The 21,433-nt window shown below is 43.6% G+C and overlaps 1 protein-coding gene and 1 long non-coding RNA gene across 2 annotated transcripts; one reads left to right on the top strand and one right to left on the bottom strand.

Annotated features, from left to right (window-relative positions):
• Nucleotides 1-1,061: 1,061 nt before the first annotated feature.
• Nucleotides 1,062-12,481, bottom strand: LOC143441656 (uncharacterized). Its single transcript, XR_013109230.1, has 4 exons — nucleotides 12,373-12,481; nucleotides 10,256-10,369; nucleotides 9,629-9,758; nucleotides 1,062-2,154 (listed from the first exon to the last, which is right to left on the bottom strand). It is a non-coding gene; the product is annotated as an uncharacterized LOC143441656 (long non-coding RNA).
• Acod1 (aconitate decarboxylase 1) lies at nucleotides 7,288-19,545 on the top strand. The gene is given in 6 exon segments (XM_034498921.2): nucleotides 7,288-7,352; nucleotides 9,645-9,806; nucleotides 10,506-10,595; nucleotides 12,309-12,514; nucleotides 14,934-15,870; nucleotides 15,872-19,545. Coding segments are annotated over 6 exon segments (1,590 nt in total). The 5' UTR covers nucleotides 7,288-7,340; the 3' UTR covers nucleotides 16,055-19,545.
• Nucleotides 19,546-21,433: the final 1,888 nt, after the last annotated feature.

Raw genomic sequence — 21,433 nt, 5'->3', positions numbered from 1 at the left:
TACTTTCAAACCACCCCATCTTGTTTTTCATGATGGCTTTATGAATTTGCCCTCCCACCAACCATGTGCAAGTTCTCCTTTGTCCCACACCCTTACCAACACCTCCTCCCTGTGTTCTTAATAATGGCCATCCTCAATGTATATTTGTCCCATTTCTGAGGTTGAGCATCCTTTTATATATCAGTTGGCTATTGTCTAACTTCCTCTGAGATAGGCACATCTGCATGGATCTAATTTGCTAGAGCTGCTTCATGAAAAGACTCCCTTCTCTAATGCACATCCATCGCTTTCTTTATGAAGCCTGTCTGTGCTGAGATAACTAAGACCGTTGTAGTCACTTCTCCATTTTCATGGAAAGTTTGCCTTGCAAGTACCATCTCCAACCTCCCTGCTTTTGTTTCATCATCTCTGTTGCAATAAAACGCTCTGATCAAAAGCAGCTTAGGGCAGGAGAGGGTTTATTTTGCTTACAATTCCACACTACAGTCCCTCATTTCTTGTAAAAACTCAAGCAGCTGTGATACATTCAAATCCAAGAAAAGCAAAGAAAGAAAGAAACCTAGAACTCACTTGATGGCTGGGGAACTGGCTTAGGACCCAGCTAGCTTTGTGTACTCTAATCCAGTCTAGGGCCCAACCTATGAAATGGTACAGCCCACATTGGGGGGGGGGGTGTCTTCTCCTCTCAATTAACAACCAACCCCCCACTGACATCCCCACAGGCCAACCTTATCTAAATGATTCCCCTAGAGACTCTCTCTAGGATGTGTCAAGTTGGGAGTTAAGACTAACCACCACAAAAGTAATTACCACTCAGAGTTTTGGCTTTCTCCTATTCAACTTGATAGTATCAGCCAAACGTAGCGGAGACGCACGTCTAACTCCAGGACGGAGAAAGCCGAGATAGAGGGACTGGGAGTTTGAGGATAGCCTAGGCCACAGTGCAAGACCTTGTCTCAAAAGTCAACCAAAAATGTTCATGGTAAACATTCGCGGAGTTGCTTCATAAAAATGAAATTATCTACATTACTGTATGGAAATAAATGGAGTAAATGTAGGGACTTAAGCTGGGAAAAGTTAGAATTTCAAACTGAAATGTTAGAGTTTTTTTTTCTTAGCTTTAAAAAAAAATTTTAATGTAATTACATCATTTCCCTTTTCCTTTTTTTCCCTTCATCCCTGCCTGTTTTTAATCTACTGTGAAAGCAGGGGTAAGGAGGTGGCTCACAGGAAAAGGCACTGGCTACCAAGCCTGACAACTTGATTTTGATACCAGGGACCCACATGAAGGATGGAAAGAAAGAACCAACTTCCAAAAGTTGTTCTCTAACCTCCATACAAGAGCCATGGCATGTCTGCACTCATACACATGTGCACACAGAGACACACACAGAAACATCCACATATACAAAATTAATGTAAAAAACATAGATGTCTGTTTTCTTTCAATGGATCAAGGTCACTCTGAACACCAGCTACATCAACTCTCCAACAGTATATTCTAGAATCATAGAGTGTGGTGCACTACTCAGGGACCTCTAAACATAATCTCTGCCCACAGCCACCCCAAACGTTTATTTGTTTATTGAGAGCAAGAACTTACCTTTCCACAGAAAGATGTATGGAGTCTACCTCTATTACACAAATCCTACCTGAGATGATTCTTTGATGTACACAACTACCATTGGAGCAGATATTGGGCTTCCCCAATCTGGACCATGGTTGGGAATGCCAATTAAGACTTGCAAACAGCATCTAAACATGGCCAGGTCCTCTACCTATGACCACAAATCCTTTTCTTTGACTCTTCATTAACTTCTTAAGATAATCAGAATACCTACTCTTATCTGATTGTTCTCCAAGCTTCTTTCTCTTACCCATTTTGCTCTGTGCATGCCTAGGCATCAGGATGAAAACCAAGAATGTGTTTGGCACATGCGCTGTGATCTGAGCAGCCTTTAGGGAAGGGCTGGGCGGGGAGTGTGAACACCACAGCATTCAGTCTTCAGCAGCTTCAGGGTTCCAAGTGTGATAGCCCTATGTTCCCACAAAGTGTCTGGGTGACATCCAAATGATTATTGAAACGCATTGCAAATTGAAGATTCTCAGAAGGCTTCAAGGCATCAGGGAAGATCAGCTCTTATCAGAGAAATTCTGAAAAAAAAAATGGTTACCTATGATGGCAGCAAGAGTACAGGTGTCCCATCTCTGGAATGGACATTGGAGCTGTAAGGCTCTGGGAAGCAGGTTTCAAAAGTCTGAAGCCACAGGTTTCTGATGTGGTGAGTCTTAGGACCTGGAAAGCTATGGGGATATAGACTCTCCCTTCGGGTTGAGTCCTGGAGGCTGGCTGAGGCCCTGCCTGAGGCAGAAATTGTCACCCGTGAGTCTTGAAGGTCATCTTCCTCCTCTAAAGAGCATCCAACAGATAAGGCCCTAGCCAGCAGCTGGGTAGGAGTCAGATTTCATTCTCAGGCTTCCTCCCTGTAAAGCCTTCTTTCTCTTCTTCATCTACTGAACAATCTGGACTAATAAATTCCCCAGTTCCTCTCTTCATTGGGTAGAACCAGGTGGCCCTTAAGTGAATGTGTGCGCCCCCAAATGAGACACAAAAGGAAGGGGAGCACTGAGCCCACCAAGGCACTGCTTTCTGCCCTTGCAAAGGGAGAGAAGTGGTTACCTTTGTACCCACTCTGGGAATTCCTATCAGCTTCTGGTAGCTATGGAGACACTTCATCGACTCTGCACCCAGGCTGTTCCTAGAATCTCTACCAGAAGCCATACTGTGGCTGTTATCTGGCCTGACCATCAATCCTGTGGGCTGCCATCTGTTTCCCTGCCCCAAGTGTGCTTGAGGAATTCCTGTCAGCTTTTGTTCAACTGAGATTTTTTGCTTCATTCCCTAAAGCCACTTTACCAACAGCTAGGACTACAAGATGGCCTGATAATGACAGTCTATTGCCAACAGCACCTTGTTCTAAGGGTCCTGGGTTTCTTGCAACCTCTTCAATTCCCATTCTGAAGAAATAACCCTATCTGCTGTTAGGACAAGGTGTAGTTAAGGGGTTAGCAGTTGGGGATCTTCCAAACATCTCTTCTGTAGAGGTTGAATCTGTATAACCATTTCAAGTTTATACTATTCTAGGCAAGAAGAGATGTTTTTTTTTAAAGCTTAATAAATAGGGTTACTAAAGAGTAATTCTAAAGAGTATTTTCTAAAGCCCTGTGAGGGGAGGCAGCCAGGACATTCAACGCCACGTTTTGAACCGTGAACCCCATGGTTCTGCTAGTTGTCGGTAAATCAAGGAAGCGGTAAATCGAGGAAGCAGGCTCTGTCAGTTTTTGTGCTATATCCCCAATTATTCCTCCTTGATTCACACAGACAATTCTCTTCTGTAATAAATCACATGCGCCTTGAGACTATAGACTCATTCTTCCTGTAAATTCAATCCATTCGGAATTAACTCACCTATAAGAGAGCCTTGTAATCAATCTGACTATACTTTGGATTTGCGATGTAATCAATGCCAACAAGTTCAGCTGAATGCACAGCCTTCATTGTATCGTGTTTCCCACTTCTCCTTTGTGAGGCTTTCATGCCTTTGGCTCAGAACAATGTATGTGTGTGAGAGATGCAGTGAGCAGATCTAAGATCGTTTGTTGACAAAAACTAGGAATTGAAAATGTCCCTGCACACACCCCCATGAAATATGTTGGAAACAATGCACAGGTTGATATCTGATTGTGACTTTGTGTGCTATTCTGACTCAGAACAGCAGAGAAACAAATTTTTCTCCTGTGAGATTCCTGTAAAAAGATTGGTTAAGACAAAAGTTCCCTATTCCTGTACGTTACTTTATTTGCTATGCCGTTCAACAAAGATGATTCTCATTCAGAATGACTTTTACGTTAGACTGTTTCGGGTGACAACTAGATTAGAACAGCACAACTCTTCATAAGTCAAACCCACTCTTAGGGAAGGGCACCAAGCATTACTCTTTCTTCCTTTATGCAGTGTCCCCACCCTCTTCTAGGAGGAAGAATAGCCCTGTCCTCGGCAGTTAGCAGGTCTCTCCTTCCATTTTGGAGAGTTACCACTGCCAAAGAATCTATCTGGCCTTGCATGGCAACCATAGTTTTGCAATCTGGTGCAGGCTATCAGGGGTGTGATGCATCCTCCTGTGTCAAGGCTCAATGCCAGTGCAGAAGAGACAAGAGGGATGCTCTGCTTGGCCCTGACATCTACTGTGAAGGAGTAGTCAAATGTGGGTTACTAATGACTGCTGAGAGAGGAGGTCTTAGTCTCCCCTGAGATTAGCCTTTTGGATGTTTATCCAAGATAAAATATCAAATGGAAGGCCCGAAAAACATACATATAAGCACCAATAGACATACCCTGTAGGTTGTATTGATGTATTTATTCATATGTGAGTGTGTGTATGTGTGTGTGTGTGTGTGTGTGTATGTGTGTAAAACAATAATAATTGAAGGAAAAAGAGGCCATAAATCTGAGGACTGAGAAATGTGTGGGAGGAGTTAGGGAAAAAAAGGTGTAATTAAATTTTAAATTTAAGACTCTTCAATAAAAGTGGGTTATTAAGAGCTACATCAATTATGGGGGTCAATGAGAAGAAAATCCCCAGCATCTCCAGATGGAAATATTCCTGAATTATGAACAAGTGGATAAGTTCATCACCCTCTTGTCATACCAATCAATAGTTTGTGGTTTCTAGGACCAAACAATAGCAACCACAACTGTTTCTCATAGGCAAGCTGTTGATCGTTTTTGGTCACCAAGTTCTTTCTTTATCCTACAGTCCCTCTCAGCCTGAGCTAAATACCTAAAACACCAGTGAACACATGAACAGTCCTAGTAGAGTCAAAGCCCAAGATCTGCTCTAAAGAAGTTCAGTGAAGCATAAAACATAGATGCTCCAAACAACAAAAGCATCGCAAAGTCAGTCTCTCTCTCTCAGCATCCCAAAGATGTTCCTTTCATTGCAATGATTCCTGTTGACTTGCCGTGGCTTCCCACCATTGAATTTTTGTTGAATTTCCAGCCAGTTCACCAGCTGAGATGGTTAATTCTCCAGTATCATGTTCCTGACTTGCACACCTTGCAATAATGAAGTAAGTATTCAGCAAATGGAAAATTAGAAAGCTGTATTTGCCATGTTGAGGCAATTCAAAGAGGTCAGCAAAAACTCAAACACAGAAGTGGGTCCTCTGAGATTCTTGGTGGCAGCAGGATGCCAACCAAGATTCCATGTCAGAGCTACAGCTCTATGCTCTCAATAGTCTTCAGGGTGCAAGTTAAGAAAGATTGTGAGTGTTATAGCTGCATGTCCTCAACAGGCCTCAGGGTACCTAGCCCAAAAGTTACAAGTGTTATAGCCCTGTGCTCTTACCAGGCTTCATGGTGACAGCCAAAAGACTGTTGGCAACTATTACAGTTTGAACACTCTTGGGGGCTTTGGAGTGCTAGCCAACAGCAATCCCTGGCAGAGCAGTTCTGCAGAGTGGTTATTGACAGGAGTAACAGGCATAGCATAACTCCTGTCTCTGGCAGGTCTTGAAGGCTTGAGTTTCAAATCTCTACAAGTCTCTGGAGCAATGCATCTTGGGCAGTCCAAGAAGTTGCATGAACAAATTACCTCTCTCTCTCTCTCTCTCTCTCTCTCTCTCTCTCTCTCTCTCTCTCTCTCTCTCTCTCTCTCCCTCTGTCTCTTCTCCAAAGAACAATCTGTGAAGGCTTATTTTCCAGCTTTCCTCTATTACACTGAACCAAGTGGTCTCTGATTGTTGAAGTGTGTATACCTGAATGGTGTGTGTGTGTGTGTGTGTGTGTGTGTGTGTGTGTGTGTGTGTCTGCCTGCACGTGTGTCTGTGTGGCATGTATCTAAATATTTTTAATTAATTTTTTGAGATTTTTCTTTATGTATTTCCACCTCCCCTCCTTCTCCTAACTCTAGCTACCATTCCTCACAAATTCATGGCCTCTTCTTTAGTTATTATTCACATACACACACATGCACACACACACCCATATGTACACATATATAATATATAATTCATGCATATACATATGTATCCTAATGAAACCATTAAATGTTACTTGCATGTTCATGTGTTTAGGATTGACCACTTCTCACTGGCTGGCAACAAGGAGCTCATCCCTGGAGACAACCAATGCCCCTGCTCGCAGAAGCTACTGACTGCTTGTAACTCTTCATTTGGGGAGAATCTTAGAAGATTTCCCCATCTGTGCTAGCATGTCCATTGGTGTTATTAGTGTATAGATCTTGTTTGGACAAATACATTGTTGACATTTCTTGGGTGCGGTTTCTCTGTTACATCTAGACAGAACTGTCTTATAGCAAGCACCCTGGTTCTCGGGCCCTTACACTATAACCACCTCCTCTTTCTCAACTGTCTCTGAGCCTTGGGTGTAGAGGTCTCATTGTTGGTATACCAGTTAGGGTTGGGCACCCCATGCTCACTTACTGATTGCATTTTCATTAGTTGTAGATAGTTGTGGTAGTCGCCATCTACTGTAAAAAGAAGCATCTTTGATGAGGGGCGAGAGCTACACTTATCTGAGGATAAGTATTTAGAATGCAACTAGGTTTAGGAAAACAGAGGTAGTAGGCTCTCCTCTAGGGTTCATGACCTCTAGGGTTATGGCATATTTAGTGACTACGTTAGTGACCTCTCAGTTAGCTCCTCTGAAATTATGATGTAATTAGTGGCTTCATTCACAGTACCAGGTATGAATTTCCTTCTGGCAAGCAGGCTCTAAGTTTGATAAGACACAGCCAGGGGTTTTTGCATCATTTTTAGAAGATGATTCATGGTTGGATGGTGACAATGGGCTGTCAGTGAGGAGGCCACTGTGAGTTATTCCTTGCCCTTCTAGATCTGGGGACATTTCTTCTTCTATCATATTCTTGACATTTCCTTGTACGTTTTCAGGAGTAGGATACCTCGTAGAGCGTGGTCAGTCTTCTCACCTATGGCATCTAGCTCGGACAGCCCATCCCCTTTAATTATAAATTAACCTTTTCTTTTATCTGTGAGGAATCTTCAGAGTATGGCTACTATAACACCCCTCTCATCAATCCTTTGTCTGTAAGGGAGCGCTACACAACATTACAAAGGAAGTTGAAGTGAGGTCACTGGGGAGGTGTTGAAATGGTGGAAATTCCATGGTTAAAACAAAAGTGAAAGGGAAGAAACTAGAGGGAATGACAGCATATAAAGGCACAGGGCCACCAAAGGCACACAGCCAGCAGCTGCTCCTGCTGTTCACTCCTGAGCCAGTTAGCCTCCAGAGCAACAACATGGCGCTCAAGGTATTGTAACATTTGATGGAGCTTGTCTAAGTTGCTTTTCTGGTTTGATTCTTTCTCTCTTTCTCTCTTTCTGTCTGTCTTTCTTTTTTTCTTTCTTTCTTGCAATCAGCTGGTCTTTTACTAGCTTTCTGCTCTGCTGCAGAAAGGACATCTTAACTTTTCTCCTAGACTCTGAGCTACCTGATGACCTACCTCCTGGTTCTCGTCAGTGTCTGACAGATAACACACTGGATGCCCGTTGCTTAATCCTAGCAAGAAACTAAGGCACTGTAAGGTCACTGAACCTCCATCTCTTGGTTTTGTGTGTGTCCTCTGTGGGATAGGAGCACATCACATCTGTAATTACCTATTTGCTCTCATGTTCCCTGTAGGTCTCCTGATAGGTTTTTTAAGTTGGATGGCCTCACTTACTGGTGTGGCAGTTTAGAGAGCTGTGCACAGGGAGCTCACAAGGACTCCTGACACTTGTTATAAAATGACTCCATACTCTGCTTTAATCTATACGTTAGTCACAGGATCTTACTTGAACTCATGATCCTCCTGCCTCAGCCTCCTTCAGCAAATCCTACTGGCGTGCACCACCATAACCAGCAGAGTCTTACTAAAAAGATACACAAATGTCCCTATAAAGTCAAGTACACCAGCAAGACATTTGATTTGTAGATGAAGTTTGACACAGGAATCTGAGCAGAGGTATCATCCCCCTTATGATCTTTCCCTTCGAGGGTGGGGAGGGCCACTTGTTCTTTGGCTCACAGAGTGTGTGCAGCACTCTCAGGTCAGGGGAGCCCACTGGTCCATCATAAATCACATAAGCAATGCCATCCTCATACTTTAGGGTCTGTGCTGCTGCTCCTTACCTGCTATTGACCCAGTGTTCAACTGGGGCTTGGAAATCAAGCCAGGTGACTATTATTAAGTCATTTCTTTTCCCTTCTTCCCTCCTCTACTGCATAGAAATGTTTATCAAAATATTTACCAGTATGAAAAGCAGTATTATTGTCTTCCTAGGCCCTAACCAGAAACATCCGTTGCAGTACCCTTTTTCTCTCCAGGCCATCTCCTCTTCTGCTTTCTCCAACTCCAAGTACTCTTGGTTTTTCTGTTAAAGCTTTACAAACTTTAACAAATGTTCCATTCTTTTGAAAATGACAGTCATTATCTGACCTATAAATCTGAAGACTCTAAGAACAGGATTAGAGCTGAGACAGAATTGTCACAAGTTCAAGGCCAGCCTGAGGTAGCTAGTGAGTCCAGGACAGCAAGTAGAAAAACCCTTCCTCAGAAAGAAAAGAAAAAGAAGAGAAAAAAGGCTGGTGGGTAGCGATGGTGGAAGATTTTATTGTAGTTTTATTGTAGGTGCTGGTTCTGTTTTGTGTCCCTACTTTGACAGTGATCCCAGTGTGAGAGACCTTAGATCCTTCAGATTCTCCAATCTGATAAGTCTTCTGGCTATTATTTGTACATGAGCAATGTTACAGTCAGGGATGAAAAGGAAGTTAAGCAATAATGTGAATATCAGACGTATAAAGGAAAATTACTAAATAGTTCACTGAAGAACTTCACGTTACGCGTGCGAGAGTCCCTCCCAGCTGGCTATTTTTAAATTATATTTTCCTGCGAAGGGACATAGAACCAAAATTATTTCCTGTGCATGGAAGAGCTTGATAATTAAAGGAATGGCTGAGTCCTCTGATAATGGCTGGAGACACTAACCCTCCTGCCCCCAAGGGCTCGTATCTGGTTTGATCACTTTCTAAGCGCAACAGTCCTAAACCACAATGTCCTTCCTTCCTCCTCCCACCTTGGTCTAGGCTTCCCTTCACTGTTCTCCATCACCTCTGTTGTCATGCGCTTGCCAGCCTGCATATTTCCACATCCCCATGGGTGACAATGCACAATGTACGTGGGACACTCACTACTGTACCTGACGCAAACCAAGTAAGGGCAGTGCTCAGCTATCCAAACGCACCTCCCGTCCAGATGTCCCCACTTCGTGCACAGTTGTTATTCTATCTTGCCTTCTGTCTAAGCTCCCATCATGCTTTGCTGACATCATCTGCCAAGCAGCCCGCGTTATCAGTGTGACTGGGCAAAGAACTTCGTTACTGCGGGTTTCCATCTCCTCATACCTAACGTAGTAGGTGCCTAGTATATAGCACTTTGTAGAAAGGAAACTCAATTATATCAGGCAGGTTTCACCTCATGGAGGAAACCTCTTTACCAGAAGGTCTCAAGAGAAGCGAGTGGATACAGAGTGGGCGCACTGTTCTAACCTTCTTCTCTTTGAAGTCTGTCACAGAGAGCTTCGCCAGTATGATTCACGGCTTGAAAGTGAACCACCTGACAGACGGTATCATTCAGAGGAGCAAGAGGATGATCTTGGATTCTCTGGGTGTTGGATTCCTGGGAACAGACACAGAAGTGTTCCATAAAGTCACCCAATATAGTAAAGTAAGGAGTCCAAAGATAAAACAAACACGCATGCTCAGATGTACTCCTGAAGTCTGTGCCTCTTTTCAACTCACTCCGCTGAGTTTGACTGCATCTGTGTGTAGCATTGTCCTGTACATTTGTATCAGTACAAATGTACTTTCTTATAATCTCATTTTAAAAGTGTATTCCTATCCACTATTAAGTCAGTCTTAATGCCATCCTTTGTCAATATCTCACAGCTATTTATTTGTGTGACTAAAAAGTACATTTCAACCCGAAAGTTTCAGAAGTGAACATTTCCACTTCTGAAATTACCACAGACAGCTTCTTCATGCAACTATTCTCTGGAGAAAAGTCTATTTAAGTGCTCTGAGCAGAAGGTGGTCATATCCATGGGGGACACAGCTGGTACTCTCGGTGGCATGTCTCGGGTGTGCCTCATCCCGTCTCCCACCCCCAATATTTACCCCAAGATCAAATGAGAGTGAATTCAGACTTGCTTGCATGGAGCTTCTAGACCGTGACTCGGGGATAAGCAGATCTACGTCCTCTCCCTGACAAGGTTAATGTTGTTTATTCCTCTGCAAGGAAGAGAGGAAGAGAAATGTCCCACTAGCTGAGTTGCCCTCATAGGGCTCAATGCCTCCAAAATGAAGAGTAGCTCTTGGAATGCCAACTCAGCATATCCTCGCGTTAACCGGTGCTCTTCTGTTCCAGATCTACAGTTCCAACACCTCCGGCACTGTTTGGGGTCGACCAGACTTCAGGCTCCCACCGACATATGCTGCTTTTGTTAACGGTGTTGCTGTAAGAAAATTTGTCAGTCTTTTCTTTCATTAAATCATCATAGCTCCAGAGGCAGGAGAGAGATCACTGAGGTTCAGAAATCTGAGGTGATCCGTCCTTCCTCCTCATTTTCCTGCCTCTACAATAAAGTGGTACTTTCCCTACCGATTATAAAGTAGAAGAAACGGAGGATTAAAAAAATACACATAAAGTATTATAATTCTGGACCTTGAATGGACATAGCCCCCCCCAAATATGATGTGTATATAATTTGATATCCAAACATAATGCCTTCTTGATTCCTTGTGTTGTGGCTCCCAGTATCTGTACAGTATCAATCACCAGGTATTTATTCAGAAAGAAAAAATGGCCACATACTGTTTCTATTTTCTCACTGAAAAGTTACTTTTCATCTGATAGATAATTTTCATGTTATTTCCTGTGTATCAGGGAATGCTTACAAGACAATATGTGTGTGTATGTGTGTGTTTGTGTGTGTATGTGTGTGTAAGTATGTGTGTAAGAGAGAGAAAGAGAATATTGGGATTCAAGAGTTATTTTGACTTCTTTGTGGGGACAGCAGCTCACTTTGTGGGGACAGCAGCTCAGACTAATGGAAGTACAGCCACAATATGCAGTGCTTTGTAGAAAGGAAACTCAGTTACATCAGGCAGGGTTCGGTCTCATGGAGGAAAACTCTAGATACACAGGAAAACCCTAATACACAGGAAACAACGTGGAAATTATCTATCAGATGAAAAGTTCTAGCTTTCCTTCAGGCATACAAAACACACCAGTCACATCAGATAGACATAAAAATCTATGTTTAAATAACTTTCTGATTATTACTAACTGTCTCACATATAATAAAATTAAAAGGCTTAGATAAGAAAGGACCAAACCTTAGGCCATAAAATAATCATTTAAAAATACAGCTTAATAGTTCATGTGGGCTTGAGAGCTCTTTGCTGTTCTTGCAGCTTCGATAAAACTTTTAGATCACTCCATGACTGATACACAAAAAATATATGGCCTAAAATATAATAAACAATATTAAATTTTTGGTATGTCCTGTTTCAAAGGTAAAGGGAGAAGGAAGAGCAGCCTTGTGAGGAAGAGTATAGACCTTCCCAGGAGCTCTGGTCTCCAGGGATGGGCTCAGCGTCCTCCAGGAAATCACTAGCTACTCTCCAAGGTCCTGCTATTCTTTGACAGAGGAGCAGGGACAACTGTTGTCCCACCATGAGGTTAAGAAACTCAACCAGTTACTGCTGGGCATGGGGCTTACCCTTAAGTGTGGCTAACATACACATATCTTGGTTTTTTTTCTTTCTTACTTTTTAAATTCTAGTTTGTTTGGTTTTTGTGTTTGTCAGTTTGTTTGCTGGAGAGAGGGAGGGAGGGAGAGAGAGAGAGAAAAAGAGAGGGGGGAAGAGAGAATGAAATTGGATAGGTTGGGAGTTAGGGAGAATCTGGGAGTGGGTGGGGAGGGGAATTATGATCAAAATATATTCTACAAATTTTTTCAATAAAATTAATTAAAATAATTAAATACTTAAAGTATTTAAATACATAATTAAAAATTTAAAATAGTCACAGCCAATTTTTAAGGTATAATTTCAGAGAATGAGATTCCCCCAGATTCTCAAGATCATTGCTAAATTAAAAGCCAGTCCAAAAGCCAGCGCGTTTAAGGGTATTTCTGAAGAGGGTTGTTTGTATCTATTCATGCAGGTTCATTCCATGGATTTTGATGACACATGGCACCCTGCCACCCACCCTTCTGGGGCTGTCCTACCTGTCCTCACAGCTTTATCGGAAGCCCTGCCTCAGACTCCAAAGTTTTCTGGCCTCGACCTGCTGCTGGCGTTCAACGTTGGTATTGAAGTACAAGGACGATTAATGCACTTCTCCAGGGAAGCCAAGGACATACCAAAGAGGTACAGAGAGTGCCTGTGCCACTGCCCCCTGCCTGTCAGTAGCAGTCTGTGTAGAGCTGTGGGCCACACTGCCCCCTGCCTGTCAGCAGCTGTCTGTGCAGAGCTGTGGGCCACACTGCCCCCTGCCTGTCAGCAGCCATCTGTGTAGAGCTGTCTGCCTTAGAGACTAGCTCTGAAATTGTTACCCTTACCTCCGAAAGATACGCCATTTTCAGCCACATAACAAGCCCCGTGTCTCCATAGAAAGATATGATTTGGAAATGATCTCGAAAACTTCCCTTGAGATTGTAAAGCCAATCTAGCTACAAAGACCGTGCGGTGACTTGCAGGTCCATCACTCCAAGGCAACTCCTATCTCTTGCGTGCAGGAGTATTCTGGGTATCACTAGATCTCCCTCAAGCTGGAGTTACAGGCAGTTGTGAGCCACAGGTTGTACATCTTGGAAACAAACTCGGGTCCTCTGCAAGAGCAGTTCATTCTCTTAAGTGCTGGACCATCTTAAGTGTTGGACCATTCCCCATAATTTTTTTAATTGGATCTTTATCCTCTGACCATCTCACCGTGTATTCATTGCGTTGATCACACCCTCTGTCCAGTTCTCCCACTTAATTATGTCCCCCACTTTATCTTCCTCTCAGCTGACTATCTTTATTTTTTATTAGTAACCCTGCGTCTAATTGGTGCTACTTATATGCGCATGGGTGTGTAATCAACCACTAGGATGATCTACCAACAGGCACATTAAAGGAGAGCGATTCCCCCTCAGCACCTATTCACTGCAACGTGTCTCCAGTAGGGGCGGGGTCTTGTGAGAGTAGCTCAGCTACTGTGAGCTGATGTGTGCATCAGACGTGTCGTGCCTACAAGTCAACGTTCCATGGCTTTCCTCCCATCTGCCAGCTCTTATATTCTTTCCCCTCCCCCACCCCCGTCGTCTTCTCTGAGTCTTGGACAGTGGGAAGTTGGTGAAGATGGGTAACCCATCAACAGCTGAGTGCTCAGAGCTATTTATAATCATCACATTGACCAGTCCCAAGTCTCCGCATTAACCGCTGCCTCCTTCAGAAAGAAGCTTCTCTGATAGCAGCGTAAACTTATAGGTGTGAACACGAATACTTAGAGCGCAGTTTAGTGGTGTGACCATTTAGCAAAACAACAGTAGTACATCCCAGCCCACTGACCTTCCCCAGGGCCTATGATCTCCCCGGTTGTGGGTTCTCCCCAATCTTGGGCTTTGACCAGGCTTACAGCTCCAGATATAAAACCTGTGGAGCAGCTGGTTACTCCCATAATTTTTATGCATTGCACCAAATGGACAAATCTTGCCAACAGGTCACTTAGTGTTGTAGCATGCAATGTCCTCTGCTGGATAAAACCAGTAATGTCTCTTTCCACCAGCAATGCACATAGCACCTTCTGGGGCTAGCTATCTGGCAGAGAGAGAGAGAGAGAGAGAGAGAGAGAGAGAGAGAGAGAGAGAGAGAGAGAGAGTTAGTTTTCTGGTCAGTGTGAGGTTGATATCTCTGTGTCCTGCATCCAAAGTGAGTGATGTCTTCAGCTATAGGGTCTTACAATGTGGTTATGATGGGTAGCTAAGAGCATTAGCAAGAGCTTGAATTGTTTTGGGTCCCTTCGTGGCCTCTCTGACCAACAACTCATAGGGAGGTATCCCTTGCCTGCCGCTGAGATTTTCACTTGATTACTCATGTCTACTGGAAGAAGCGTTGCCTGCCCATGCTGAGTACTTCTTTTTAAACTCCCTTTATTTATAAGATATTATACATTCTAATTGGCTTACAAAGTATTGGATGCTCATAAGGTTTCTTCCTGTATCTTTAGTTTTGGCTAAGGCAGCCCCAGCCTGCATTTCCCCACTTGACTCTGGGTATTTCCCCTCACTTCTCTCATCCCTTGGGTTCCACTGCCCTCTTTAATTGGCTGTTCTCCTTGGGTTGAAAGACTGGCGGTTTCCGTACAGCTTTTCCATGCAACCTCCTTTTTTATTACCTCTTCAACTATCATCTTATTTCCCCCATTCCCCGGGGCTTCCATATTTGAAACTTTCCAACCCCAATGTCTCCTTCTCTACTTTTGTTTTATCCGTAGTTCGCTACCCTCTCTTCCTTAAGGTAACCATACCCAGTGGCCTGTTTCTAGTGTCCTGGTGTCCACAAATACTCGAAGTTAAGCGGTCTAACCAAGAGATTCAAAGCTAGGGTCCACATATAAGAGAAAATATGTGGTGTTTGTGTTTCTTGGCCTGGGTAGTCTCACGCAATATAATTTTCTCCACTTCTACCCATCACCCTTAAATTAACGATCTTTTTCTTCATACCTGAGTAATATCCCATCATCTACGTGTACGACATTTTTTTATTCTTCTACCCATCCCTTGAATTTCTTGCTTTTGGCTTCCAGGTTCCATCCTCCCTCTGTGGTGGGGACCCTGGGAAGCGCTGCTGCTGCATCCAAGTTTCTGGGGCTCAGCTTGACAAAGTGCCGCGAGGCCTTGGCCATTGCTGTCTCCCACGCCGGGGCACCCATAGCAAACGCTGCCACTCAGACCAAGCCCCTCCATATTGGTAACGCGGCAAAGCATGGGATGGAAGCCACGTTTCTGGCGATGCTGGGCCTCCAAGGAAACAAACAGATCTTGGACCTGGGGTCAGGGTTTGGTGCCTTCTATGCCAACTACTCCCCCAAAGACCTTCCAAGCCTGGATTCCCACATCTGGCTGCTGGAACAGCAGGATGTGGCCTTTAAGAGCTTCCCGGCACATCTGGCTACCCACTGGGTGGCAGATGCAGCTTCAGCGGTGAGAAAGCACCTTGTGACTGCAGAAAGAGCCCAGCTTCCTGCTGACCACATTGAGAGAATCGTGCTCAGGATCCCTGATGTCCAGTACGTAAACAGACCCTTGCCAGACTCAGAGCATGAAGCCCGGCATTCCTTCCAGTACGTAGCCTGTGCCATGCTGCTCGACGGTAGCGTCACTGTCCCATCCTTCTACAGCCAGCAGGTCAATAGGCCGCAGGTGAAAGAGTTGCTCAAGAAGGTGGAGCTGGAACATCCTCCTGACAACCTGCCAAGCTTCGACACGCTATACTGTGAAATAAGCATCACTCTGAAGGACGGAACCACTTTCACAGAGCGCTCTGACACCTTCTATGGTCACTGGAGGAAACCCCTGAGCCAGGAGGATCTGCACAAGAAGTTCCGTGCCAATGCTTCAAAGATGCTATGCAGAGACACGGTGGAAAGCCTTATAAAGGTAGTAGAAAAGCTAGAAGACCTAGAAGACTGTGCCACGCTAACCAGACTTCTGAAAGGACCCTCTGTCCAAGAAGAGGCTTCAGAACTGTCCAGCGTGTTCGCATTCCATCAAACAACTTTGCCCAGGCTTACCACTATCTAAACGAGGTTGCACTGGAAGAGACAATAATGGTTTGCTTCAGTGCTCTGTCTGCCCAGCAATGAGAGCAGCAAGACAGAGTCCAGAAACAGAGATGAGTGTATTGGGAAGGAGTCTTGTCCTATAAGTTTGGTAGAACCAGTCCTGCAACCTTCAAGTTATTATCAAAGAAACAACCAACACAGGATCTGATGTGTATTTGCAGGGGTAAAGTCTGAGTCACCTATTGTCTGCTTGTAATCGTTTCCGAGGAATTATTTATTAACTCTGGGAACTTCACAGATGTAGAAGAAGTGGAATTTGCCTGCAGTTGGGCACTGACCAACCCTCCTGTCTGCAATGGCTGGTTTGAGGGAGTGGTGGGTGCCTCTTTTTCTTTCCACACATAGCCCTGAGTATGTAGCCAAGAATCCCTCTGCTTCAGCCTCTCTACTGCAGAGATAAGACAGCTTGAGCTGGGACAGGGAAGCAGTGTGGTTAAGACTCACGGTTGCTTTCACTCCTTATATTAGATAGTCTGTTAGTACAAAAAAATATTTTGAGAAAATTTGACAAGTTGAAGACACAATAAAAATGAAAAGGGGAAAGTTGTAAATGTGTGAGTAATGAAAAATATTAACTGCAAAGCATACAGATGTCACATTAGCAACTGTGCTGAATGTCTTCTGAATTCCTGGTGTGTTCCAGGAAACAGGCTCTTAGTTCCAGATGCTGACTTGTAAGCGTTCACAGGGAAATACTGTGGCGAACCATTTGAGAACTCCAACAGAGAATGTATCAGCTCTCAGTTCGTAGGAGTAGAAAATATAATTAGAAAAAATGATAATCCAATGGTAGAAAAGGAAAAAAAAAAGGCAGAATGATAAACAAACAAACAAAAAAATACGATGTTGGGAAATCACCACATCAACTGATAGAATCTTGAGTATATTTACAATTCCACAAAACAAAAACAAAATCCAAACAACGCATGCTCCAGCCAGGTAAAATCACGATTGTTAGAACATGCGTCTTTTAAAAAATGCTTAGCAGTTTTATTGATGTTTTATTCATCACGTGAAGTGTACCGTTCAGGGACGCATAGTAAATTTGTGGTCACATTGCCACGACTGCGTTTGGGATGCTACCATTACCTCTAAAAGCTCCTCCACATCTATTGGACGTAAGTCCCGGTGCCCACCTCCAACACTTAGCCCAATGTGAGCTTTTAAAATATAGTTTTGTCTCTTCAGCAGGTTTTGAACAATCAGAGCCCCACAATGGACAGGCACATGTACCCGCTTCTGTTACTTAAGTGGTTTGGATCATTTTCCATCTGGTGATCACTTTATTCCCCTCCCTTGATTGCTGTGTACCATTGTAAGGTCTACAGTAGCCTGTGTGGAAAACCTCGTCAGGAAACACAGATAAACACAAGCCTGTTATTTAACTAACACATGACAGTGAGAACTTCATGTGTGCCCAGGGATGTACCAAGTACAGGTAATGAAACAGGTCTAACCTCCAGTTCTCAGGAGCCTATACTCCAGTGTGATTGGAGGAGCCGCTTTGTGCCTGTTCTGCTTGGGCTCCTCCGCCTGGTTTCCCATCCTGGTGTGATTGTCAGCACCTGAGTGTGCTCGGGGTCCAAAGTAGGAGAGCTTTCCCTCAATTCAATTAAAGGTGGTAGGAGATGTGACTGTGATACAACCCGGGACACCCTGGAAATGTAGCTTCCTGGTCGATGGCAAGGCTAGAGAGGAGTCAAACTAGGAAGGAAGTCAGCACTCCTGCTGGGGAAGTGACAAGTTTTGTGCACACGTATGGGGTTCTTCCCCACCGATAGGAAGCCACACACAACTGCACGTGTTGAGAATCTTTTTTAATCATTTAGAAAATGATTTTTATTGATCCTGTCTTCAGCTCTTTGTGAAAATGAGAGAATAGAGGGTCAAGATGGCTTGTTGGCCTGATAGTTGACAAAAGTAAGAATTGGTATATTTCCCAAACAGTTGAGTATTTTACCAGCAGCCCACCCAGTGCCTACTACAGTCTGGGCATCGACTCTAACTGTACAGCATGAGGAAACAATATAAGATACACTACTTCTAAAAATGCCATGACTTTGGGTGAACACTGAAGAACACAAGATAACTAAAATTAGTTCAGCCTTTGAGCCCATTCACAAACTCAAAAGTTTGCATCCTGGCCTCATGTAAATTCTCCCTGCTTTTTATTGGAACTTATATCAGAAAGCAAGTACCAGTTACCTCTGGATCTCCAGGGGCAAGTCCAGAGGAGCCAGGAGCCCACCTGTTCCAAATGTGATATGACAGCGTTGCTTTTAGCTTTAAAAGTGACAACTCAAAATGAAACAGGCTCACGCAGAAAGTGCACAGACTGAATAGTGATGGTTATCCAAGTTTGATGGAGGTCATACGTGAAGTGCCTATGAAGCCACAGAGTGTGCAGTTCATGTGGTCAGAGCAAAGATATTTTTACTTCAACAGATTCTCCCAATTATTTCCTCTAAGACATCATTTTCTAAGTAAAACATCCGTCTTCTTTCCTCTCTCACTAAAAACAGTATGCCAAAGGGCCCGTGCCATGAACACATATTTCAGTGCCATGTCGTTGGTAGCATCCCTCTGGGGTTTACTGACATCTTTTAGCCTGCCCAGGATCCTTAACCTATCAGAAGAGAGTAATCTAAGTTAAAGCAACCACGAGTTCGCTTACACAAAAGGTTTACTAGAGGAAACGTTTTTTCTTACGGAGAAAGCCAGCTTAGTTTGAAAGAGTGCACCAGTTCTTACCACCTTAAAACACAGTTCATCTCCATTGCCACACCCACCCAAGACCGATCCCTATACTCTGTCTCTAAGAGAAGTTAATGGGTCATGCTGAATAGCAGTTATGTTTACGTGTGGAAAGGAAGGAAGGGAAAAAGTATGGTGAAGCTTCTTGCCTGTTAGAAAACTCAACCACTTGCGACTCTTTTTCTATATCTCAGTCCTCACTGTTAAGGCTTCAAAGCCGGAAGTGCACAGCTGCGGGGCTGGAGCTACCAGGGGCTTTCTGGCGCCCAGGAAGGAGTGAGGGACCTTCCATGGAACTGTGAACAGTTGCCAGCCAATGGCCTTCTAGGACACTCACTTCAACTGCACCAGAGAAGACAGGAGGAGCCAGGGTTATCGAAGGCAGCTGATGAGAAGCGTCTAGCCAGATTTTAAGGCAAAAACTGAGAGGATGTGATGGGATTCCTATACTAGATACACGTGTTGAGTACCGCTCTGTGATTCATAAATATGTACAATGAAAATAATGAGAACTGGAATGGATTGGAGAGATGGCTCAGCAGTTAAGAGCACTTGCTACTCTTCCAGAGAATCTGGGTTCAATTCCCGGTATCCACATGGTCGATTATAGCTGTCTGTACCTTCAGTACTAGAGGATCTGACTCCCTGGTCTAAATTCATTAGACACCAAACACACACACGATATACAGACACACATGCAGGCAAAAACATCCATATTCCTAATCTAAAAAGAATCAGTGTATCTGGCAATACCGTGATTAAAGTATAAGATATCGTTTCTTTAATGTCTTCCAGAGCTGACAAGAGCTTTGAATTAATTGATTCCCTTTAAAAAAAAAAAAAAAAGTCAGTATTCAGGAGGCTTCATCCCTACACCAAGAACTACAGGCAACTAAGGAACACCTTAGTTCCTTAGAGAAATGGCCTTCCCCAGGGAAGAGCACACACACACACATCATTATTAAATACCACATGGTGGCGCCCTGAAGACATACATGCATGTAACATTATATAGAACGAGCAAGTTATATATAGGACTAAATATGTGTATATATACACACATACACATATGATTGCTTTAACAGTTAGTGAAAAAAAGAAGCCATAAATTTGAAGGACAGAGGAAGGGCGTTCAGGGGAGAGTTTGAAGAGAGGAAAGGCAAGGGAGAAAATGCAATTACATTATATTATCATCTCAAAGCTAAAAGTCAGTAGAGCAACCAATAATACACAGAATTGGCTTGAGGACCTTTGATAAAGGTGGCACATAATACAAGACAGGAAACACTGTGTATCACCATGGCTTCTGTGCAGCTTCTGTGCCGAGTGGACCCCACAGACACAAAGACCTTTTGTAACCCAAAGAAAGAAATAACGAGTCTTCATCAACCACGCAAAACCCTGAAACCACAAGCTTGGTTACCCATGGTAACAAGATGCTAAATAGTCCAAATTCAGTACAAAGTAAAACTATATTCTTTAAAAGCATTTAAGATAACCTCATATTTTGTAAATAAAATAAAATAAAAACAAACCAAAACAAAGAGCTATGTTTACATGCTGGAATAAAAATACTTTAAAGGTTAGTTTTGAGGCTTACAAGATATTATGTCCTAAAAAAGCAGGCACCTCAGCATCTGACCTGCAGAGCAGCAGAGATCCTATTTGCTGTGGAGGGAAATACTCAAAACTCCAGTAACAAGACATCTCATTGCACTTTGTCTCCCTCCACCTCTCTCTGGCTTTGTGAGATTTAACATTATATTTGTATCATAATGTTGAGTAATTCTTCTAAGGTGGCGTCCCACTAAACCTTCTATTTTCCTTGCCCTTGGGAAACTCTCTTGGAATATAGATTCACTGCCACATGCAGAGAACAGCAAAAGAGACTGAATAACTGTGCAGCTGGCTCACCGTGGGTGCCGAAGGCCTGGGGTTCACTGGTGTTCAGACCACTCATTTGAAGTTCCAGGAAGCTGGAGTCTGGTGCCAGCAGAGGAAGGCAGTGTCTGCAGTGAACCCCTTTGCTCAGGAAAGAGAGGGTAGGCAGTAGGCAGGTCCATCCAGTTTTCCTCAGACCTTAGGCTTTCTATTCTGAGGGTAGGTCTTCCTGACCTCAGTTGAGCCTCTCTGGAAATGCCCACACAGAGAGATCTATCCCAGGAGATTCTAAAAGTTGATAAGACCAACAACAGCATAACAAGTTCCAATTCTCACTGTGGGATACATCCAGGGAATCTTAAAAGTGTAAGAATGAGGCTCTAAAGTAACTTTAACCCCTTTAAACCCTGCTCTTGAGAGGCAGAGACAGACCACAGAGGTGGATCTCTGGGAGTTCAAGACTAGCTTCATCTACATTGTGAGTTGCAGGCTACCCAGCACTACATAGTCAGATCCTGTATCAGAAAATAAGAAAATAAGTCAAAAAATTATCTGAAACACTTATAAATCTATCTTTCATTTGAGGAAGTGACATCACATCGTAGATCAAAAGGTGATGCTTGCACTGAAAGGGCTCCCAAAACTCAAATGTTCCTTGTGATTTCCAAAGCCTCAAGGCTTCAAAGTGTGGCCTTCATGTCACCACCATTATGTACTCAGACAGCATCTGCAGGTGACAGCATGCATCCTCTCCAGCTGGTTTTGGAAGCCAAGGGAAACCAGGAGCCTGTCAGCTGGAGCACTGAGGAATCAGTCCCCTTGGCTTC

The sequence above is a fragment of the Arvicanthis niloticus genome, chromosome 3 (genome assembly GCF_011762505.2).
Source record: "Arvicanthis niloticus isolate mArvNil1 chromosome 3, mArvNil1.pat.X, whole genome shotgun sequence".
NCBI lineage: Eukaryota > Metazoa > Chordata > Mammalia > Rodentia > Muridae > Arvicanthis > Arvicanthis niloticus.
This window is presented reverse-complemented; position numbering and strand designations above follow the sequence as displayed.